Source organism: Mustela putorius, unplaced genomic scaffold (genome assembly GCF_011764305.1).
Source record: "Mustela putorius furo isolate JIRA1106 unplaced genomic scaffold, ASM1176430v1.1 tig00003983_pilon_pilon_pilon, whole genome shotgun sequence".
Lineage (NCBI taxonomy): Eukaryota > Metazoa > Chordata > Mammalia > Carnivora > Mustelidae > Mustela > Mustela putorius.
The window spans coordinates 15,568,729-15,588,388 of NW_025422123.1; the positions used below are offsets into that span (position 1 = coordinate 15,568,729).

The 19,660-nt window shown below is 36.2% G+C and overlaps 1 protein-coding gene across 2 annotated transcripts; it reads left to right on the plus strand.

Moving 5' to 3' along the window:
* Window positions 1-30: 30 nt before the first annotated feature.
* On the plus strand, window positions 31-17,754 carry CENPQ (centromere protein Q). Of its 2 annotated transcripts, none has more exons than XM_004780419.2 (9): window positions 31-160; window positions 3,207-3,349; window positions 4,289-4,337; window positions 5,613-5,739; window positions 6,855-6,923; window positions 10,737-10,866; window positions 15,475-15,594; window positions 15,711-15,804; window positions 16,494-16,675. In XM_004780419.2, the coding sequence occupies exons 2-9, from the start codon at window positions 3,248-3,250 to the stop codon at window positions 16,523-16,525; spliced, it is 723 nt and encodes a 240-aa protein (XP_004780476.1). In that variant the 5' UTR covers window positions 31-160; window positions 3,207-3,247; the 3' UTR covers window positions 16,526-16,675. The 2 variants fall into 2 exon arrangements, with proteins under 2 accessions (XP_004780476.1, XP_004780475.1); XM_004780418.3 differs by having other exon boundaries at window positions 32-160; window positions 15,730-15,804; window positions 16,494-17,754.
* Window positions 17,755-19,660: the final 1,906 nt, after the last annotated feature.

Sequence of the window (19,660 nt, forward strand, 5' to 3'; positions counted from 1 at the left end):
GGCGCGCTTCTGATGACGTTAGGGCTGTACCGAGATGCCCGCCTCTCCCCACAGCTGCTTCCGGTTTCTACCCGCCCACTTCTGGTCTCCTTCGCTTTCAAAGCATTGGGCGGGAATTGCTCTGACAGTAGCTCCCTGGAGGATGGAAGAGGCGTCTTCGGTGAGTAGTGAAAGCTTTTAAACTGCTGGTGGGTCCAGCTTGCGGCATGGGTTTTGTGGCCAACGCGGTTGTGGCCGACTCCCCGGCTTGTATCTCAGAAGGGTGAGATGATTTTCCAGATCTGCCCTTCGGGACCAAGGATTGAAGTATTTGATTTTCGCGAGGAGGCAGTGAAGTCCCGCACCTGGTTCCTGGGGTCTTCCCTCCTTTCCCCAGATCATCCTCATCCCGGTTCTTTTTTCCTTAATCTCCCCCGGCGGCCCGTAGGGAGGCCAAGTGCGGCCTTAGAGGTTAGTGTCACGGGCATTGACGTGATTGCGGTCGGCAGCGTCGCTAGCCCGAGGCAGGTAAACATCGCGTTATTTGTGTTTTGCCAAACTTGGTGCTCGCTCCCTGTGCTTACACTGAGGCCTCGGTTGAGCGACTTGGTTTCCCTTTATTTCAGTAAACCGATAAGAAAATTAAGAGAATTTAGGATGCCTCCCTTTTTCCTACAGACTCAGGAGTAAATTCTTTGCTGTAGTATATATAGTCTGGCCTCAAACTACCATTCCAGTCTTGTTTCTGTCGGTCACTCCCATACACGTTCCAGTCTCGTTGAATTTTCCCTGTGCCCGAACAGAACAGTTTCTTTCCAACTGTTCTGCCATCAGGCTTTTGCTACTTTCTCTTAAATACTTCATTCTTGGTCCTTCTGGCTAAATATTTAAAAATGTAATTCCGTGTTACTTTTTTTCTTTCCCCCTGAGTACCATATATCATTACCCCCCCACACACACACACACGTACAAATCAATTTGAGATAGTCATTCACTCATCTTTTATAACTTGTGTCACATGATATATAACTTTATATAGTAATTGTTTTCATATCTGTCTCTACCCACTGTCACCGGGTTGTGGTTTCCCGTGGATCTAAAGCAGGGCAAAATGTCTATCCCTTTTACATTTGCATTAAAATTTCTATTTTGGTTCCTTTACAACTGTCCAGGTAGTGATAGAAAATTTTGACTCCTATTTATTGAATTCTTACCTTGTTCTAAGTGTTGTTCTAGGCACTTTATGTATTCTGTACAAAATTTTAGCTTCACAAAAGCCTTTAATGTTGGTGCTTTTAACTTTAACCCCTTTTACCAGTGGGGAAATTGAACAGATTTACTTGCCTAAGGTAGTACATCAGAGCCAGAATTTGGAATCAAGCCATTTATCCTTGTCCCTGACTTGCTCTTGGCAGTGGTTCTCAATCTGAGGTGCTTTAAGACCAGGAGACATTTAATAATGTTTGGGTTGTCACATTGGGGAAGGGAGGGTACTGGCAACTAGAGAACAGAAGTGCTGTAGAACACCTTACAGTTGATGGGACAGCCTCCACAACAAAGAGTTATCCCATCCAAAATGTTGATAGTATCAAGCTTTAGAAAAGTTTTGTGCTATGGTTTATTGCCTCAAGTAGGTATGAATGAAAATGCTGCATTTTGTATTGCCGATAGTAAAGGACCAACCTTTATTTTTTTTTTTAATTTTTAATCAGCCACAACTGATTCTTTTGTACAATTCAACCAAAAATAATTGCTAATCAAACCCATAGAGTATATAACACCAAGAATGAAGCCTTATTTTAAGTTATAGACTTTGAGCGGTAGGCTATGTCAGTGGAACTTCATGAATTATGTACCACTGTGGTGTGGGAGGTTGGTAGTGGAGAAAGCTGGGATAATGAGGGGGTTCAGGGGATAGATGAGAACTCTATATTCTTGCAAGATTTTAGAATCTTCCATTATTATTATATTTGTTATAGTGATCTGTGATCAGTGACTGACTTTCTGAAAGCTCAGATGATAGTTAGCATTTTTCAGCTTTATGTATATTTTTTAGACATAATACTATTGCACACTTAGTAGACTACTGTATAATGTAAGCATAACTTTTACACGCAAATCAAACTAAAAATTTCATTTGACTCACTTTATTGCAATATTCGCTTTATTGTTGTCGTCTAGAACAGAACCTGCAATATCTCTGAAGTATGCCTGTACATATGCACACGTGTGCATGCACATACATGCACACACACACACACCCCTCCATGTATACTGTACCTAACTTCTAAGCTTTCTATTCCTTAAGGTCTAATGCAAGAATAAACTATTCTGTTCCTTTTAACAATAATGAATTTGGTGATAAAGGACTATTAGATATGGAAAAGGAGTCATTTTAAATGTTGTCATTGACAACATTCACACTTCTGTGCCTGTTTTGTAATTTGTGGAAGGACAGAATAATCAGTATAATTTTTCTGTGCTTTTTAAAAATGCAATGGCAGAGTTTTAGCTTAAATTCTTATGAGTGACTTTTCCACTTGAATATCCATAGCATAGATTCGTAGTGTGGATCCTTAAGATTATCTCCTTTCATCTTTGGCATAAGTCGAATGAGAAATCTATTAGGCTTAAAATAAAAAGACCTGAGTATTAATCTTCAAGTTAATATTATATGTGACCAGAGTAAAACAATTCAATATTTTATATTTCCATTTTTTTATCGAAACATGGAGATAATGTTATTGTATGGGGTAGTATAAAGTAAGAGATGCAAAAGAACTTACACATGATTTTTTTAAAGCCATTAAAAATAGAAGAAATTTCTAGGAATGAAACTGAATTAGATACACTTACTTTAATAATAAGCAATGATACTTGTTTTAAAATATGTTTAAATGTTCTAAAAACAATACTTCCCCAAAACTTTCATTATGATTTTTTTAAAGAATATTTGGAACATTTATAGGTAGTTCTTTTTTTTTCTTTTTTTTCATCAGAGAGAGAGGGAGCACAAGCAGAGGAAATGGCAGGCAGAGAGAGAAGCAGGCTCCCCACTGAGCAAGGAGGGCCTGAAGTGGCACTAGATACCAGGAACCAATGATCACGACCTGAGCTGAAGACAGCCACTTAACTGGCTGAGCCACCCAGGCGTCTCTATACATAGTTCTTTTTAACAAATATTCGGCAAGCTTAAACTTATTTTTGTGTCCTTTTTATCTTCACAGATTTTTTGAAGCACTATTATAATTGTTCTGTTTAGATCAAGATGTCTAGCAAAACAAGTTCTTCCAAGAAAAGGTCTCAACAGTTAAAAAGAAACCCAAAAAGAAAAATTAATGATGAGGAAGTGGAGTTACCAGGGAAAAAGGTAATGAAAATACCGAGTTTATCTTTCAGAACTTTTTGATTAAAAATGTCATTTGAGGAATATGTGAAGACTAAAAGGTCAGTTTGAGTACAAATTATAATAATTCATATCATTATGTGGGAGCTATTGCAACATAATTTTTAAAAATTCTTAGATGAAAATTGTTTATTTCAATTTCTAAAGATACTGATTATAGAATTCTTTGTTGAGGAGAGGGTCATGGGACATTGCTAAAGTGTTTGAATGTGAAGAATAGGAGTAAAGTGTGTATACTTTACTTGAAATCTGTCAATTGGTGGAAGAGGTTTTTATTAACAGAAAAATTACCTTGGGAGGAATGAGCTGCTTTCTGCCATAATTTTGCCTCTCTCACAAAAGAATATTTAAAATGTAAAAAATTTTGTTGTGATTTATCCTATATTAGGCACTGCCTGTGTTTTTTGCAGGTAAAGTATATAACACTATTTCATAGGCAAAATGACTGAAGATTTCTTTAACATATTCTTAGACACAGGGCACCTAGATGTCTCGTTCAATTAAGCATTCCACTCTTGATTTTGGCTCAGGTCATGGTTTCCTGGGTAGTGGAATCAAGACCTGAGTAGGGCTCTGCACTCAGCAGGGAGTCTGCTAGAACGATTCTCTATCTCTGCTCCTACCCCCAATTGTGAGCTCTCTTACTCTATCTAAAATAAATAAAAATAAATCTTAAAAAGAAAATTATTGGAATTTTCTTGTGTTTTATTACCATTGTCCAGAAATTGTTTTAGTATATCCCCTGCCTATGAAATCACACCCTTTCTTTGTAAAAGTGGCAATATACTTTTTCTGTCTAGCCAGAAGATATATGAATACTCTTCAACATACATGACAAATATATTGCAAAAGCAGTATCTTTTTATCTGATGTTTAATTATGTGTGCATGTTCTTTTCTCTAGGTTAGAAACACAGCAAAGAATAAAAATCCAAAGCATCTGCTTACTGAAGGTATTTATTTTCCATATCTTATTTAATTTGTCTGTCTCAAGCTGTCTATATTCATGAAAAAATTCTCAGCTTCTTGTTTATGAGTTGTACAAAAGCAAAAGATAGTAGGGGCTCCTGGGTGGCATAGTCAGTTGAGTGTCTGACTCTTCAGTTTGGCTCAGGCTGTGATCTCAGGGTCATGAGATCAGAGCCCCATGTGGACTCTGCTCTCAGTGAGGAGTGTGCGAATGTGCTTGGGACTTTCTCCCTCTCCCTCCCTACCCCGCCCCACCCCACCCCACATGTGTTCTCTTTGTCTCAAATAAATAAATAAATAAATATATATATATTTTTTTAAATCAAAAGATAGTAATAAAGCTATATTCTCATTTTTGCAAGAATAAGTAATACTGGTTAGACAGTAATTTTGGTCAGCTGCAATTTTACTTAACCGCCTCAAGCAAAATATTGAGTAAGGTTCTAAATTGATATGAACTAGAGAAAATCAAAGTGTCCCACAATCTGAATTATTACTGATCTGTGATATATAGACACACCTACTGATTTCTCTTTAAAACAGATATACTTCTGTCCTACCACTATTGCATAGATTAGTTTGGGGCTACTGTCTACTTTTGTTTGCAGTAAATTAATTTGGAGTGGTCATCTTTCCTTAGGCATCACTTTATTGAGGAATTCCCTCTCTCTCCTCAGCAACACCAAGCTAGGAAGCTATACTTCCATAGTTCACAGTGTACTTTTTCTTTTGTAATGCTTTGAATACCTGTAATGATAATTATTTAGTTTCCCTTCTCTCCAAAACTAATCGTAATATGAGCCAATAGTGTATCTCCTTTGTTTATCCCTTAAAAGTAGAACAATACCAATAACCAAGTAGACCCTGAATATTTTGTTCCAGTTGTCATTCAGCATTTGGTAGAAATAGCTTTCTAGTCTTCTTAGTGAAGCTCTTTAATTTAGGTCATTTCTGGGAATCAGACTTTTATATTGAATCCTAATAATTGTAGCCTGCTTCTTCATTTAGAATTGCCTTGAGTTTGTATATGCAGTATCAGTTAGTAGTATTTTAGTTAACATAATATTAGACAGCATAATCATGCTCAACACCTGGCATATTATGTCTATGCAATAAAAAGGAAATTCAGCAGTTTGTGCAGTTTCATAATATTTTGGTTCTCATACTTCTATTAGCTTTTTAAAATAAATTTATACTTGAATCACTTTTTAAGTAGAAACATAAAACTTCAAGATTGACCTAGTCTCTTCTTTTACCAGTAACAAGACAAACAGAGCATACTGATCTAAAACAGGTTCGGATAACATCCAACAAGAGAAAAACCTGGCAGCCTCTTTCAGAGAGTAGTAGAGAGCATTTGCAAACTATGATGGATTCAGTAATAATGTAAGTATGAAAGGTTTCCATTTCGCCCTTGATCTCTACTTATATGTTTCCCATAGAAACATATTTCCTTAGAAACATTTCTTTTTAAATGTCATTTATTTTACGGTGATAAGATGTTTTTCTGAAGAATATAATGTCTTGATGCTGTTAGCCTTACGCAGGAAGTCATTGTTAATTTCAGAAGCTTAGGATTCCATCAGTAAAAGAAAAGTGAAGTCTGTGTTGCATGACCTGCTACCTGTAAACTTTAAACTTGTTCTGTCACTAGGGCTACTTTAAGAAGTTGAGTTCCAGTTGACACTTAATATGTAAGCTATCATAGTGGGGATCAAAGAAAGTAAGACAGGATTCTGCCATCAAGAAGCTGAACTCATCTAAATTAATTATAATTATAGAATGTAATAAAAACTTTGATTGTACCTTTGCTTAAAATTGTATTTCAATAAATAAATGTGTGAAACAAAAATAAATAAAATAGTAGCAAGCTATTTTCATTACATAAAATTATAATCCTGATATCAAAACCTGAAAAAATAGAATATATGTACAAATACATACCCTGAAAACTGTTAAACTCCTTTCACTAATAATATAGATGTAGAATTACTAAACTAGAAATAGAATCCAAATGTATATCTAAAGAATAATTAACACTAAACAAATAAAATTTAGTTTAGGAACCCAAAGATTACTTTAGGAAAGCTATCAAAACAGCATAACAGATTAAACTAGGAAAACATAATGTGATATTTTAATATCTGTTCTAAACCATTTGCTGGATTCAATACTAATTCCTTATTTAAGAATAAAACAAAACAAAACAAAAAAACTCTTTAAAGAACAAGAATGTAAGGATGCTTCCTTAACATGACAAAGATTGTCTATCTGGAGCCTACAGCAAGTATTCTACATAATGACAAAATCCTAGAGGCTTTCTCAGTAAAATCAGGAATAAAACTTGGGGAGGAAAGTGTATTTGATATAAAATAAAAAGTGGTTAATTCTGCCTGGCTAGCAAGGAGGGGCACTTGAAAGAAATCAGGGGGAAAAGTAAACACATTATATTCACTGTGTTTCAAACTAGTATTCATTCATCTTTTTTTTTTCTTTTCTAGAGCAATTTTGAGTAATAATGTTAGAGAAAATGAACGAGTTCAGTATCATCTTAACTATCTGAAGAAAAGGTAATGTTATGCAATAGTTTTTTTATAAAATATAAAAATATACTTTTAAAATAAAATTAGTGAGAGTCTGATCTGTTCTATGTTACCAGAACAGACATTTGTGGGATATAAATTTTTTCTTTCATGTTGTTTTTTTGTTTTTGTTTTTGTTGTTGTTTTAAGAAGGTGAATGACTTGGAAATATATACTCTAAACTGCTGCTGCATGCAGTTATGAAATAAGTTAAGAGAATTTATTTAAAAAATGAGTCTGAAAATCACAAATACCTACTTCTACAGTTCATTTTTTTGTATTGGGATTTGAAAAGATATTATGTCAACTTTAACTCCGTCTTCATTTTTAGCAATTTGAAGTTAATGGTTTACCATTCTTATCTGAGATTTACTCCATTACTATTTTTTCACTTCAGATATTATATTAGATTATTTTCATAAGCAGCAAGTGTAATTTTCCAGGGTATTACTTATCTTCATCTTGTGGCAATTCACAAATGGAAGTTTCTTTTCAAGTGCTTTTAAAGTCACACTGCTGCCAAGGATATCAGTGACTACTATTTGCATAACTTTTCCCTCTTTTTTTTTTCCTTTCTTTTCTTTTCTTCTCTTCTCTTCTCTTTCCTTTTCTTCTCTTTTCTTTTTCTTCTTTTCTCTTTTATTTTTAAGATTTTTATTTATTTACTAGAGAGAGAGAGACAGAGAGAATGAGTGGGGAAAGAGGCAGTGGGAGAGGGATAAGCAAGCTCCCCACTGAGTGGATCCCAGGACCCTGAGATCATGACCCAAGCCAAAAGCAAAGCTGCTTAACTGACTGAGCCACCCAGGCACCCAACTTTTTCTTTTCATATCTTAGTTTCAGGTTTGCCTGAAAATAGTAGACTAGTTTCTAGTCTAGTCTAGTTTACTAGTTTCTAGTCTAGTCTAGACTAATTTCTAGTCTAGTAAACTAGAGCTAGTAGACTTCTTGGGAAGTCTGAGCAAAAATTCTCCTTACTTTAAGTATAATTTCAACAGTAACAAAACAGAAAGGGTGGATGGGAAGGGGAGTTTGTATAGAGATTGAAGAGATTGAAGAAGGACTGCTAGAAGTGGACCTGCAACCTGCTTATGGGAATGATAGTCTAATATTAAAAGGGAAGGAGTGTACTAAAAACCCAGTGTATAAGCTAATACATAATAAAAGTGTAGCTATTTATTGCCTTTTAATAGAGAACAAATGTCATATTTGGTGTGTAAATGAGAATATTTTAGTACAATTAGATTTGCAGGATTCTTAAAAAATCTTATTAAAATAGAAGTGTAACATGAATACACCCTACTATGTCAACAACACCTAATCATCTTTCATAACATTTTTCTATAGAGCAGACTTTCTTAAAATATGTTTCTCTAAAAACCGTAGTGTCTAACCCATTCAGTTTGACTAGCAGCCCTGTTTTGTTTGTCTGATCATGAGTCTGCCCAATAGAAAAATGTTATGAATGATGATTAGGTGTAGTTGATGTATTCATGTAACACTTTTATTTTAATAAGATTTTTTAAGATTTCTGCAAATATAACCTCTGTTTACAACATGTAGAATAGTGAGTGACCCTTTCACAGAATTAACTTGATAAACTTGTAGAAGAAATTGTTCATAAATGGATCATTATTTTAGTTTAGAAATCAAGAACTTATGCCTCTTAGGAATGGTTATAGACACACATTTTTATTATTATTATTATTATTATTACTTTGTAAAGATTTATTTTAGGGGGAGAGAGGTGAAGAATAAGTGAGGACATGGGCAGAGGGAGAGAAACCCAAGCAGACTCCATGCTGAGTGCAGAGTCATATGTAGGGGCTTGATCCCAGGACCCTGAGATTATGACCTAAACGGATATCCAGAGCTGGGCGCTTCAGAGACTGAGCCACCCAGGTGCCCTACAGGTTTTTATTCTTAAATGTGATGCCCTTCCTAATGTTTGGATAACTGAGGTTTGTCCCAACAGTTTGATGAAAATTCTTATTGGTGCAACTTTATATTACCTGCTTCTTTCTTTTTTCTTTACAAAAAATATTTTGAGTAAGATCCTAGAAAGATGAGTTTTGTTTTCCACTATTTATACCTGCAAATCTTAAATAGTAGGGTTTTTGAGAACTCCAAAATGTTGCTATTAAGAAGAAGCAACCAAATTTAGATTTTCCTCCTTAATCTCTTCCTCCTGGAATCTAAGAATTCAAGCTTTTAGGAAAGCTGTATTGCTTCCTGCTACCAGTGAGGGTAGTGATAGGTTAGTTTCCATTGGCAATCTAACCAACCCAGTTTGAAGGAAGATTTTATAACCTTGCTATATTTTGTTAACTTTTTTGTTTTTAATTTGGTTTTTAAAATTTTCTTTTTATTTTTTCTTCTATTCTTTCCTTTATTTACATATTTAGAGAGGATTCCTTAACTTTAATACTGCACAGTATTCATGTTGATTGTCCTTTTTTGTTTTAGTTTGACTAATATGCAGTTTTCTTTTTTTAAAAAATTACATATAATGTATTATTTGTTTCAGGAGTACAGGAATGTGATTCATCAGTCTTACACAATACACAGCCCTCACCAAAACACATACCCTCCCCATCACCCAGCCACCCTAACCCCCCCACCTCCCTCCCCTCCTAACCCTCTGTTTGTTTCCTAATATTAAGTCTCTTATGATTTGCCTCCCTCTCTGGTTTCATCTTGTTTCATTTTCTCCTCTCTATGCCAGCTATCCTCTGCCTTGTTTCCTAAATTCTGCATATCAGTGAGACCATATGATAGTCTTTTTCTGATTGACTTACTTTGCTTAGCATAATACCCTCTAGTTCCATCCATGTCTTTGCAAATGGCAAGATTTCAATTTTTTGATGACTGCATGATATTCCATTGTGTTATCCATTCATCTGTCAATGGACATCTGGACTTTTTCCCTAGTTTGGCTATTGTGGACATTGCTGCTATAAACATTGGTGTGCAGGTACCCCTTCGGATCACTATATTTGTATCTTTGGGGTAAATATCCAGTAGTGTAATTGCTGGGTCATAGACATGTTGATTATACTTTTAAACAAAGCACTTTAATCTTAATATTTTATTTGCCTTAAACTCTGTAGGACTCACTTATCTTTTAAAATCATTGTTAGAGTAACTAATACAGAGTTCTTTTCATTGGTCGTATTATCTAAGACAGTGTCATAATTATGACTTACAGTGATAGAATTATGTGCTATACTAGTCTAGGAAATATATTCAGAAGATACAAGGAATGTTTTATTTTAAAATATATTTAAATGAGGGTGCCTGGGTGGCTCAGTTGGTTAAGCAACTGCTTTTGGTTCAGGTCATGATCCTGGAGTCCCCGGATCAAGTCCCACCTTGGACTCCCTGCTTCTCCCGCTGACCTCTCTCATGTTTTCTCTCTCTCTCTCTCTCTCTCTCTCAAATAAATAAATAAATATATTTAAAATATGTTTAAATGAAATTATATAAAAATGAAATTATATAAATATATATAATAAAATTGATTAGTGTGTAAAACAGAAATTTCTCCTTTCATGAAACAACTTAAGTGCTACATGATTTGAAGTAAATCTTAATAACTCAAAAGGCTAAAAGATAATGTGTCACGGCTTTTTAATGGGTGAGTCACTGCTAATGTTAGCTACTGTTAATAAAAGAATATGATAGCCCTTGAGAATATGAGGACAGAAAAAAGATAGCAGCAATCACAATTCAAAACACAACAAAACAAAATAAAAATAGTACTTAAAAAAGTAAACGTAATTTTTTTTTATTATTCCTAAGATTGCTACAACTATGTGAAACCCTTAAAGTCCCTCCCAAAAAGCTGAAAGATTTAACTAACGTGTCAAATCTACTGAAAATGGAAAGAGCACAGCACAGAGCTAATGAAGAAGGTCTGGCATTATTGCAGGTATGAAATTTGAACAGGGAGTCCATAATTAGAGAGTTAGGAGAAAGAGGAAGAGAATAAGAAATTTTTTTAACTATCATGATATTCTCTGAATAATAAATACTAGATCTTAGAACAGGGTTTTCATTAAATTCTTCTTTTATACTAATTGTTATTATTGTATGGCTAACATGTAACTAGGGCTTTCTGTGTTCTAGGCACTGCTCTAGGCACTTGTAGTTATATCCCTTAATTCTCAAAACAACTTCAAGATGTGTGTGCTATATGATTTTATTATACAAATGTGAAAAAGAGACCTATTTTTAGCTGAACCTTAGACAAACTGCTTAAAGTTAATGATGCACATCTTAGTCCAACTGCCGATTCTGATTCTCAATCATTATCTTGCAGAAGATAATGGGAGATAACATTAGGTATTATGACGAACTTCAGGCTTTTAGTTAGTGGATACTTGAACAGTTAAGAGAAACAAACGTACAGGGCTTATTAAGTAGTTATTAAGACTAAAGTTGATTAGACCATATATCCCTTATATCCCATATATCCCATTTCAAAGTAGTTTGTAGATGATGGCCCTTGGGTCTTTGTTAGCAATTTAGAAAATGCAGGATTGATAGTTATGCAAGGAATGCATCCCCCAGGGATTTCTAATAATTCAAAAATCACAATTTATTCCAGTTTTTCCATATGATTGAGAATAACATTGGATGCATTAGACTCTGAGCAATGAATTTACATATATTATAAATTAATTATATATATTATAACTTATGTGTATTATAAATTAATAAATTGCATATTTAATAAATAGAAACTCACTTTCTTCTTAGTGTTAGGTTATATTGAATTTTTTTCCTGTTACTACTTTTCAAGAGGATATTTGCAGCACTGACACTAGTTCTACCATGTAATAAACAGTTGGATATCATTGACATAGTTTTTTTTTTATTTCAACTTTATTGGGCTAAAATTATAATTTGAAGTATACATTGTAGTGATTTGATATATGTACACATTGTGAAGGACTCCCTCATCTGGTAAATTAACACATCCTTCACCTCACATTATTTATTTTTTATTTTGTGTGTGTTAAGAACACTTAAGTTCTCTCTCATCAAATTTTTAAGTATACAGTACAGTATTATCAGTTATGATCACCTTGTTTTTCACATTAGATCATCACACCTCCTTCATCTTATAGCTGAAAATTTATACCTTTTACTAACCTCTCCTTATTTTCTCCACTCCCAGCCCCTGGTAATCATGTTCTTACTCTTTTTTTGTGAATTTGGTTTTTTAAAGGTGATTTTAAAGGTTTTAAAGTGTAATCATGGCAGTTATCTTAATATTTAATACTTGAGTAAGTCACTTGAAAGTGGTCAGAGATAGTAAATGATAGTGTGATCTTCTGTAATACGAGGGGCATTTGTTTTCTAGAAAAAAGCATAAATACAGTTAAATGAAAAAAACTTTATTCAATCCTCAACACTTCTGACACCAAATGTGTGAATTTTCCACATATAAATCAGGTGTTGCCATTACCCGTTCCTCATGTTCAATGATTTGCTAGCCTCCCAAGGTGTTCCACTAACCTGAAAGCTCTCTGAATCCAGTGCGTAGAATTTTCATGAAAGCTTCATCACGTAGGCGGAATTGATTATTAACTAAATCTCCCCTTCCCAAGAGACCAAGGAGTGGGGCTGAAAGTCCCAACCCTGTAATCACTTGGTTGCTTGCTCTGGCAACCAGCCTTCATCCTCTCTGAATCACTCATTAGCATAAACTCTCAGGTAAGGTTGAAAGAGGCTTATTATGACTAGCAAAGGATGCCACTGTGTCACCCCAATCACTCAACAGATTACAAGGATTTTAGAAGCTCTCTGTCAGAAACCAGGGATGAAAACCAAATACATATTTCTTATATCACAGCATTACAAGAGTCGGGTTTGCTTGCTTGATGGCCAGTTACTCAGTGGAAGCACTGTTTGCATTGTGGGCACAAGAGTCTTCACTGGCCTAACAGAACCGTTGAACTAAAAGTTTTTAGGTCTTGTCTGTATCCATCAGTTTTCTGTCATGTGCCTTACTTACAACCACTACCTTTTCCCACAGTAGCCTAGAGCTATTCTTTGGGGTGACTTCAAAAACCTGTATCAGCTAATAATGGAAGTTGTATTCATTGAGCTCTCTCATTCGCTGATGGTGCTACAGAAAAGACAGTGGTGAGCGCTGTCTCTGAGACTGAGAAGATGGTATGGGAACTGCAAGGGCTCAGGTTTTTGATCTATATGGACCTCCGCATACGAACAGAGCCATAGGGGCGCCTGGGTGGCTCAGCGGATTAAGCCGCTGCCTTCAGCTCAGGTCATGATCTCAGGGTCCTGGGATGGAGCCCCACATCAGTCTCCCTGCTCAGCGGGGAGCCTGCCTCCTCCCCTCTCTCTGCCTGTCTCTGCCTGCTTGTCATCTCTGTCTGTCAAATAAATAAAATCTTAAAAAAAAAAAAAAAAAAGAACAGAGCCATAGGATTTCACAACCAGAGTTAGCATAAGAACATATAAAAATAAGGACAAAAAATAGCAATCCACAGAAAACAAAAGCATGCTAAAAGCGTGTGTTCACAAAACAGATGAACACTAACCTAATTCTTAAGCAAACTGAAAGAAATTCAGAAAAACAATAGAGGGTATGGAAAAAATCATAAATCGGCATTAGACATACTAAAAACTGAAGCCACAGAATTTAGGGAAAAATTACAAGTAAAGAAAAAGCTTTTCAGATTCTACATTAGAAGAATTAAAGCAAATGTAACAAATAAATGCTAAAATAATAGTAAAGGAGAAAATTTTAAGAATCAAAAAGAAACATTTTGTTTTTGAAGTTGAGAAAAACTGACAAAGTAAAAGCTCAGCATAGAAGATATGGCATAGGAATAGTAGGGCTACCAAAAGAAGATAACTAAAGCAATGGACCAATATATATATTTTTTTAACCACAATGCAAATTTTTAGTCCTTACTATATTAACTTTTCTTTATTCGTTGTTGTTATTCATTCCCTTTATAGTGGGTTGAATGGTATCCCTAAAAATGATATGCCCAAGTCCTAGCCCTGGAACATATAATGTGTCCTTATTTGGAAAGAGAGTCTTCCCAGATATAATTAAAGATCTCAAGATGAGATCATCCTGGATTATCTTGGGTAGGTCCTAAATACAAAGACTAAAGTCCTTAAAGAGACAAAAGTGTCCTTAATAAGAGGAGACATGGAAGAAAAGGCTGTGTGAAAAATGCAGAAATTGGAGCAAGCAGCCACAAGGAAGTCTGGGAGAGGCTGGAAGAGGCAAGAGAGGATTCTCCCTCAGAGATTTCAGGGGGAGCACTATCCTGCCCATACCTTGCTTTGGACATCTGCTCTCCAGAGCTGTGAGAGAATAAATTTCTGATTTCAGACACCAAGTGCGTGGCAGTTTTTTGGGCAGGCACAGTAAACTAATACATGTGGTAACACACATTGGTACTGGACAGGACTCTCTAAAATCCAAAAACCAAGTCGCAGGAAATTCAGGACCGAGGAACAGGTTAAACCTGACCCACAAATTCTGCAAAGCAAACTATGTAGTTTCCTGTACAAATCAATAGGAAAGAACAACAACAAAAAAAAAATGGACTGGAAAACTATACATGAAAGGAGACTTTATATGCACTTCCTAGAATTAGAATGGCCAAAATCTAGAACGTGGACAACAACAAAGGCAGATGAGGATGTGGAGCAATAGGAATTCTCATAGCTGGTGGGAAATGCTAAATGACACAACCAGTTTAGAATACAGTTTGGCAGTCTCTTACAAAATGAAACCTCTTACACATGATACAGCCATCATATGCCTTGGTATATTGTCATGAATGTTGGTATATTATACATGGATGTTTGAATATTGCACATGGATATTTGTGGCGGCTGTATTCATAATTGCCAAAAGTTGGAATACCAAGATGTCCTTCATTAGGTGATTGGATAAATAAATGTGGGATATCAGACAATGGAATATTATTCACCACTAAAAAAGAAATAAGCTATTGGGTCCTAAAGAGACATGGAGGAACCTTAAGTGCATATTATAAATCACAAGTGAAAGAAGCAAAACTGAAAAGCCTCCATACTGTATGACTGCCACTATGTGATGAGTTAGAAAACGCAGAACCGGAGAATAAAAAGATGAGTGGTTGCCAGGGGTGTGTTGTGGCTTAGAGATGGATAGACACAGCACAGCAAATTTTTAGGCCATCAGTCCTTGGGCTCTGCTGTATTCACACAGGTCTACCAGGATCTCTGACTGTAGCAGTTTTGCTGAATTATGCAGGAAATATTCTTGTACATGGGTTGTATCTCCTTGTTCCATGGAAATTAAATCTCCATGTAATGAATTAGTATGTTGGTAAATTACTTTCTCGGAAGTTTGTTTTGCAAAAGGAAAATAATTTACCAGTTTTTTCTAAAAATTTTTCAGTATATCTGGTATTTAAGAAATATGTATATTAATACCTATTTGGGTTTTATTTAATACTGTATTTAATTTAAAACATTAACTTTCTGATCTCTTACTCAGGAAGAAATAGATAAAATAGTCGAAACCATAGAGTCAACAACTGGGAATATTCAGAGCCTAAAGAACAAAATTCAGGTTCTGACAAGTGAGGTGGAAGAAGAGGAGGAGAAAGTAAAACAGGTAATTGTTTAATGATGCATATCTTGAGTCTGGATAAGTTTTTTAATGCTTATCTCTCAGCAAGACAACTTTTGAATGTAAGAAGAGAGGAATCAGCCTTTTAAAATAATCTGTAGCTTTCTTTTTCTACTTCAGATGTTTCAAATAGATATTGGGATACTCTGTCTTCCAGAACTTTCTCAAAAGAGTCTCAAAGCACCCACACTTCAGGTAAATGCTAATTTGCCATATCAGCTGTATCATCAGTTGTGAATTGCATATATAAAACTATAATATCCTTTTCCTTTTTTTAAAGACAAATGATATCTATGATACGTTTGTAGGCACATTATTTTTCTGACTTGACAGAATAGTTTGAACATCTTATTTTGTGAGCATCTTTCATGTGGATCTCTCATTCTTGTCAATAACTGTATAACATTGCATTTTACCATACTATAATTTGTGAATTACTGGTGGAAATAAATGATTTTGCAGTTACAAATAATACTCAGTATTGCTTGTATATGTATCTTTAGATATTTGTGTAGTTGTAACTGCAAGGTAGATTTCTGGAAGTAAATTCCAATAGTTGAGTTTGTTTATGCTTCTAATAATGGCCTATAACTCTTCATGAAATAATGTTGTGTTATTTGTAGCAGACTATATACTGGGCTCTGTTTTCACAGGTTCCCAGTAGCTATTATGGTATAAATGTTTATGGTGGTAGAAATTCTACAAGTTTCTCAAAAATAACTTAAAATAGTCCTATCTGTAATCCATTTAGAGTGAAAGGAAAGGGAATAGACAGAGTTAAAACAGAATAATACAAATTTGAAAGAATAGGAATATGGTGTTATATGTCAATTATATCTCAGTTCTTTAAAAATTTTAAACTAATTGTGCTATTATACCCACAGAAAGAAATTTTGACATCAATTCCAAACCATGAAGCTCTTCTGAGAGACGTAGATATTCTCCATAACTCATCCCAGATGAAGAATATGTTAACTTTCATCGAAGAAGCCTATAAGAGACTGGATGCCCTTTAAGAGTTTTTTAGTCTGTTCTATATTAATTTAAAGTTTATGAGTTTGTAAAACTTAGCCTATGATGATACCTCTGAAGCTGAGTCTTCTTTGGGATTTATTTTCACCATACACTTAAAATTAGCCTCTGTAGATCTATTAGCATCTAATGTAGTTCTAAACACTGTTTTTAATTGGTGTCAAATCTAGCAACTCACATTTCTGTTGCTGTTTATCCAGTGGTTTTCCTGAGCTGCTCTCTAATGATTTACAAAGGCTGAATGGAGTTCTTTTATTGATTAGTGCCGAGGAACTGTGATACTATAATGCAATATATGGAAAGTGTGTAGAGTGCCTAGCACATAAAAACACAATTGTTTGCGATCATTATTATTTAGTTCATAACTTGTATTTTCTGTCTGGTCATCTGGAACTTGAGAAATCCCCAAATGCTTTTATTCTTTTACATGACCCTCTAGACCTTTTGTGACATAATTAAGATTTCCTAGGTGTCTTTACCTTTGGGAGTAGCATGAACATTTTATTTCTTTGGTTGGATTATTGACTAGATGATGAATATTTTCCACTGTCATCAAAGCATACTTTCATTTAAAAGGAAACTAAACACATTTATTCCCTTAAAAGAAAAACCAAAAACAAAAAAACCCCTTTCTGCAAACCTTTTCTCATTGTAATAATAACGTTAGGAATTAGTTGGACAGTTAGGTGGTCTGGACCAGGGTCCCCAACAAGAAAACATGGAAATAGGATAGCTAAGACAAAACAGTACAAACATCCTATTTTGTACTAGCATTTTGTTTTGCAGCCTTTGTAGAAATGACTTCTGCAAGATGTTTTAAAATGAAACAAAGCATCTGTCACTATCACGAACTGGGGCAGTTTAGACATAATTCCCCATATGTTACCCAGAAAGGCCATCATCACATAAACATTAACCTAATAGGTAGACAGATGCGTGATCAAAGCCCTGATCAGCATGCCTTAGAACACTTTGGTTGCTTAAAATAGTTCTCCAAAAGTGCTCATAAAAACCCCTAGACTTAGAAACTCCAATGCAACCCTCTTGGGTCCCCTCCCTCTTTGGGAGTTTTGTACTATCGCTCAATAAACTCTGCTTTGCTGGTTACCAGTCTTCGTCTGGTCTACCTCTTCATTCTTCATAGTGGCATGACCAAGAACCTTGGGCATTAAAGGAAAAGATATTCCGAAATATTTTCTTGGGAGTTCATCCAGGATCTCCACCAGCATAAAGGACATCTAACTGTGTATAGCAGAAAGCGTCTCTCTCTCCATTTTGTTAAAACAGTGGACACCCATCAGTCACTTAAGAGCGGATTAGCATGCCTGCCATTCTCAAATCTCTGGTGACAGGCTCTCTGGGCTCCTCTCTGATTGATCCCCCAACATAAGTTGGGAATATCAGTAAAGTGAGGACTCAGAACTCATTTCAGGCCAGATCACTGATTGTGGGGGACCTAGAGAAAACTGATAGACCGAGACTATCCTTGGTGGACACCCAAAGGCTCTCTGAGGGACCTGGCTCCTTACATGCCTATCCAGGTATTGAGAGAAAAAACCCTTTACTGCTCTTTTCTTGGACATCCAATGGTTCAGGTGGCCTTCAAGGGATCACACACACAGTTCCCTGTCATGATGAAGAACAGCCTTCCTCCTCTGCCATGTGCCCTGTGGTGGCATCTCTGACTCATACTCCTTACCCCGGCTCCCGGGTCAGGTGGAAGCATGCATTACTATACTTACCAGAGGGGCTGGCAACCAAGGCTTCCTCAGGGTCCAGGCCCATGCTGTGCATCAGGAAGCACCCCCCACCCGCACTGCTTTAATCCCTATATTAGATCACTGGCATCATCTGCTCTGTGCATAGATGGAGAAGAAATGTGGGTGCTCTTTCTGCACAAATGATGGATAGAATCCAACCCCCATAAGCCTAGGCCTGAAGGAGTACTCACACATGGTGGCAGGTGCCATTTTACTACACCTGACAAATTGTTAATTCCCCTATCTATACTTTAAGATAGACACACACCCCCCATATTGGCTTCATCACCTATAGGAAGGAATGGCAAAACAGGGCTGGTAAACTAATGTCTACCCAGGCAGCTTCCATCTCCCCAAGTTCCTTCATCATACCCCTCCAAAAGGTGGCCTTTACTAACCTCTTCTTGTGGCTATGCCAGACGGGACAATTCTGTTATGCCATCATGCCAACTTTCAACGAGTCAAAAGAAGTCTAGCATTTCCATCAACTACTCAGGGAGACTTAATAGGTCATGACTGGTACCCCTCAAGTCCCATGGATAGGAAACGGGACAAAAAAAGAAAAAAAAGATTAGGGCAAGGGTCACTCTCTACAGGTAGGGTCAAGCCTGGGTAAGCACAACTACTCCCAGCCCCTCGCAGAATTGATAGGGTCCTTGGTCGTCAGTCACATAAATGGGCCAGGCCATCAGGTCAGGAAAGGTCTTCCTGATCTATTATAAGGAACTGACTTAAGGGATGCCTTTTCCTCTCTTCCTGTAGATGGGCAACTGTAATTCCCTGCCCAACACCAGTACTCCTTTAAGATGCATCCTGAATATCTGGAAACATTTTGACCTGCAAACCTTGAAGAAAAGGCAGCTTACTTTCTTTTGTTCCAAGGCATGACCACAATACAAATTGGAGGAGGGGACATGGCCACTTGTGGGAGGTATCAATTATAATACAAGGCATCAATTTTACAATTAGACTTGTTTTGCAAACGTGAGGGAAAACGGACAGAACAACCCTATGTACAACGTTTCTGGCCCTTAAAGGAAAATAAGGGCCTGTGCCAGCAGTGTAGGATTGATTCCAGCTTCCTGGCTGCTCTCTCCTGCGGCCGGCCACTAGAGGGGGACAAAGGACTACCACACCCACACTGAAGGTACATAGGCAAATGGCCTCAAGGTGGTTATTGGGGTCTTAGGTCAGTTCCCTCTATCTGGAACCTGTACTGGTGCTTGGGGGCTCTATCCCTTCCAAGAACATGTACCTGG

What these genes read in the sequence shown, in the direction of transcription:
- CENPQ (XM_004780418.3), top strand. Translation starts at nt 3,248, where the DNA reads ATGTCTAGCAAAACAAGTTCTTCCAAGAAAAGGTCTCAACAGTTAAAA. An exon ending in AAGGTCTGGCATTATTGCAG is followed by an intron (nt 10,867 to 15,474) that starts GTATGAAATTTG and finishes TCTCTTACTCAG; the next exon opens with GAAGAAATAGATAAAATAGT. An exon ending in TCAAAGCACCCACACTTCAG is followed by an intron (nt 15,805 to 16,493) that starts GTAAATGCTAAT and finishes TTATACCCACAG; the next exon opens with AAAGAAATTTTGACATCAAT.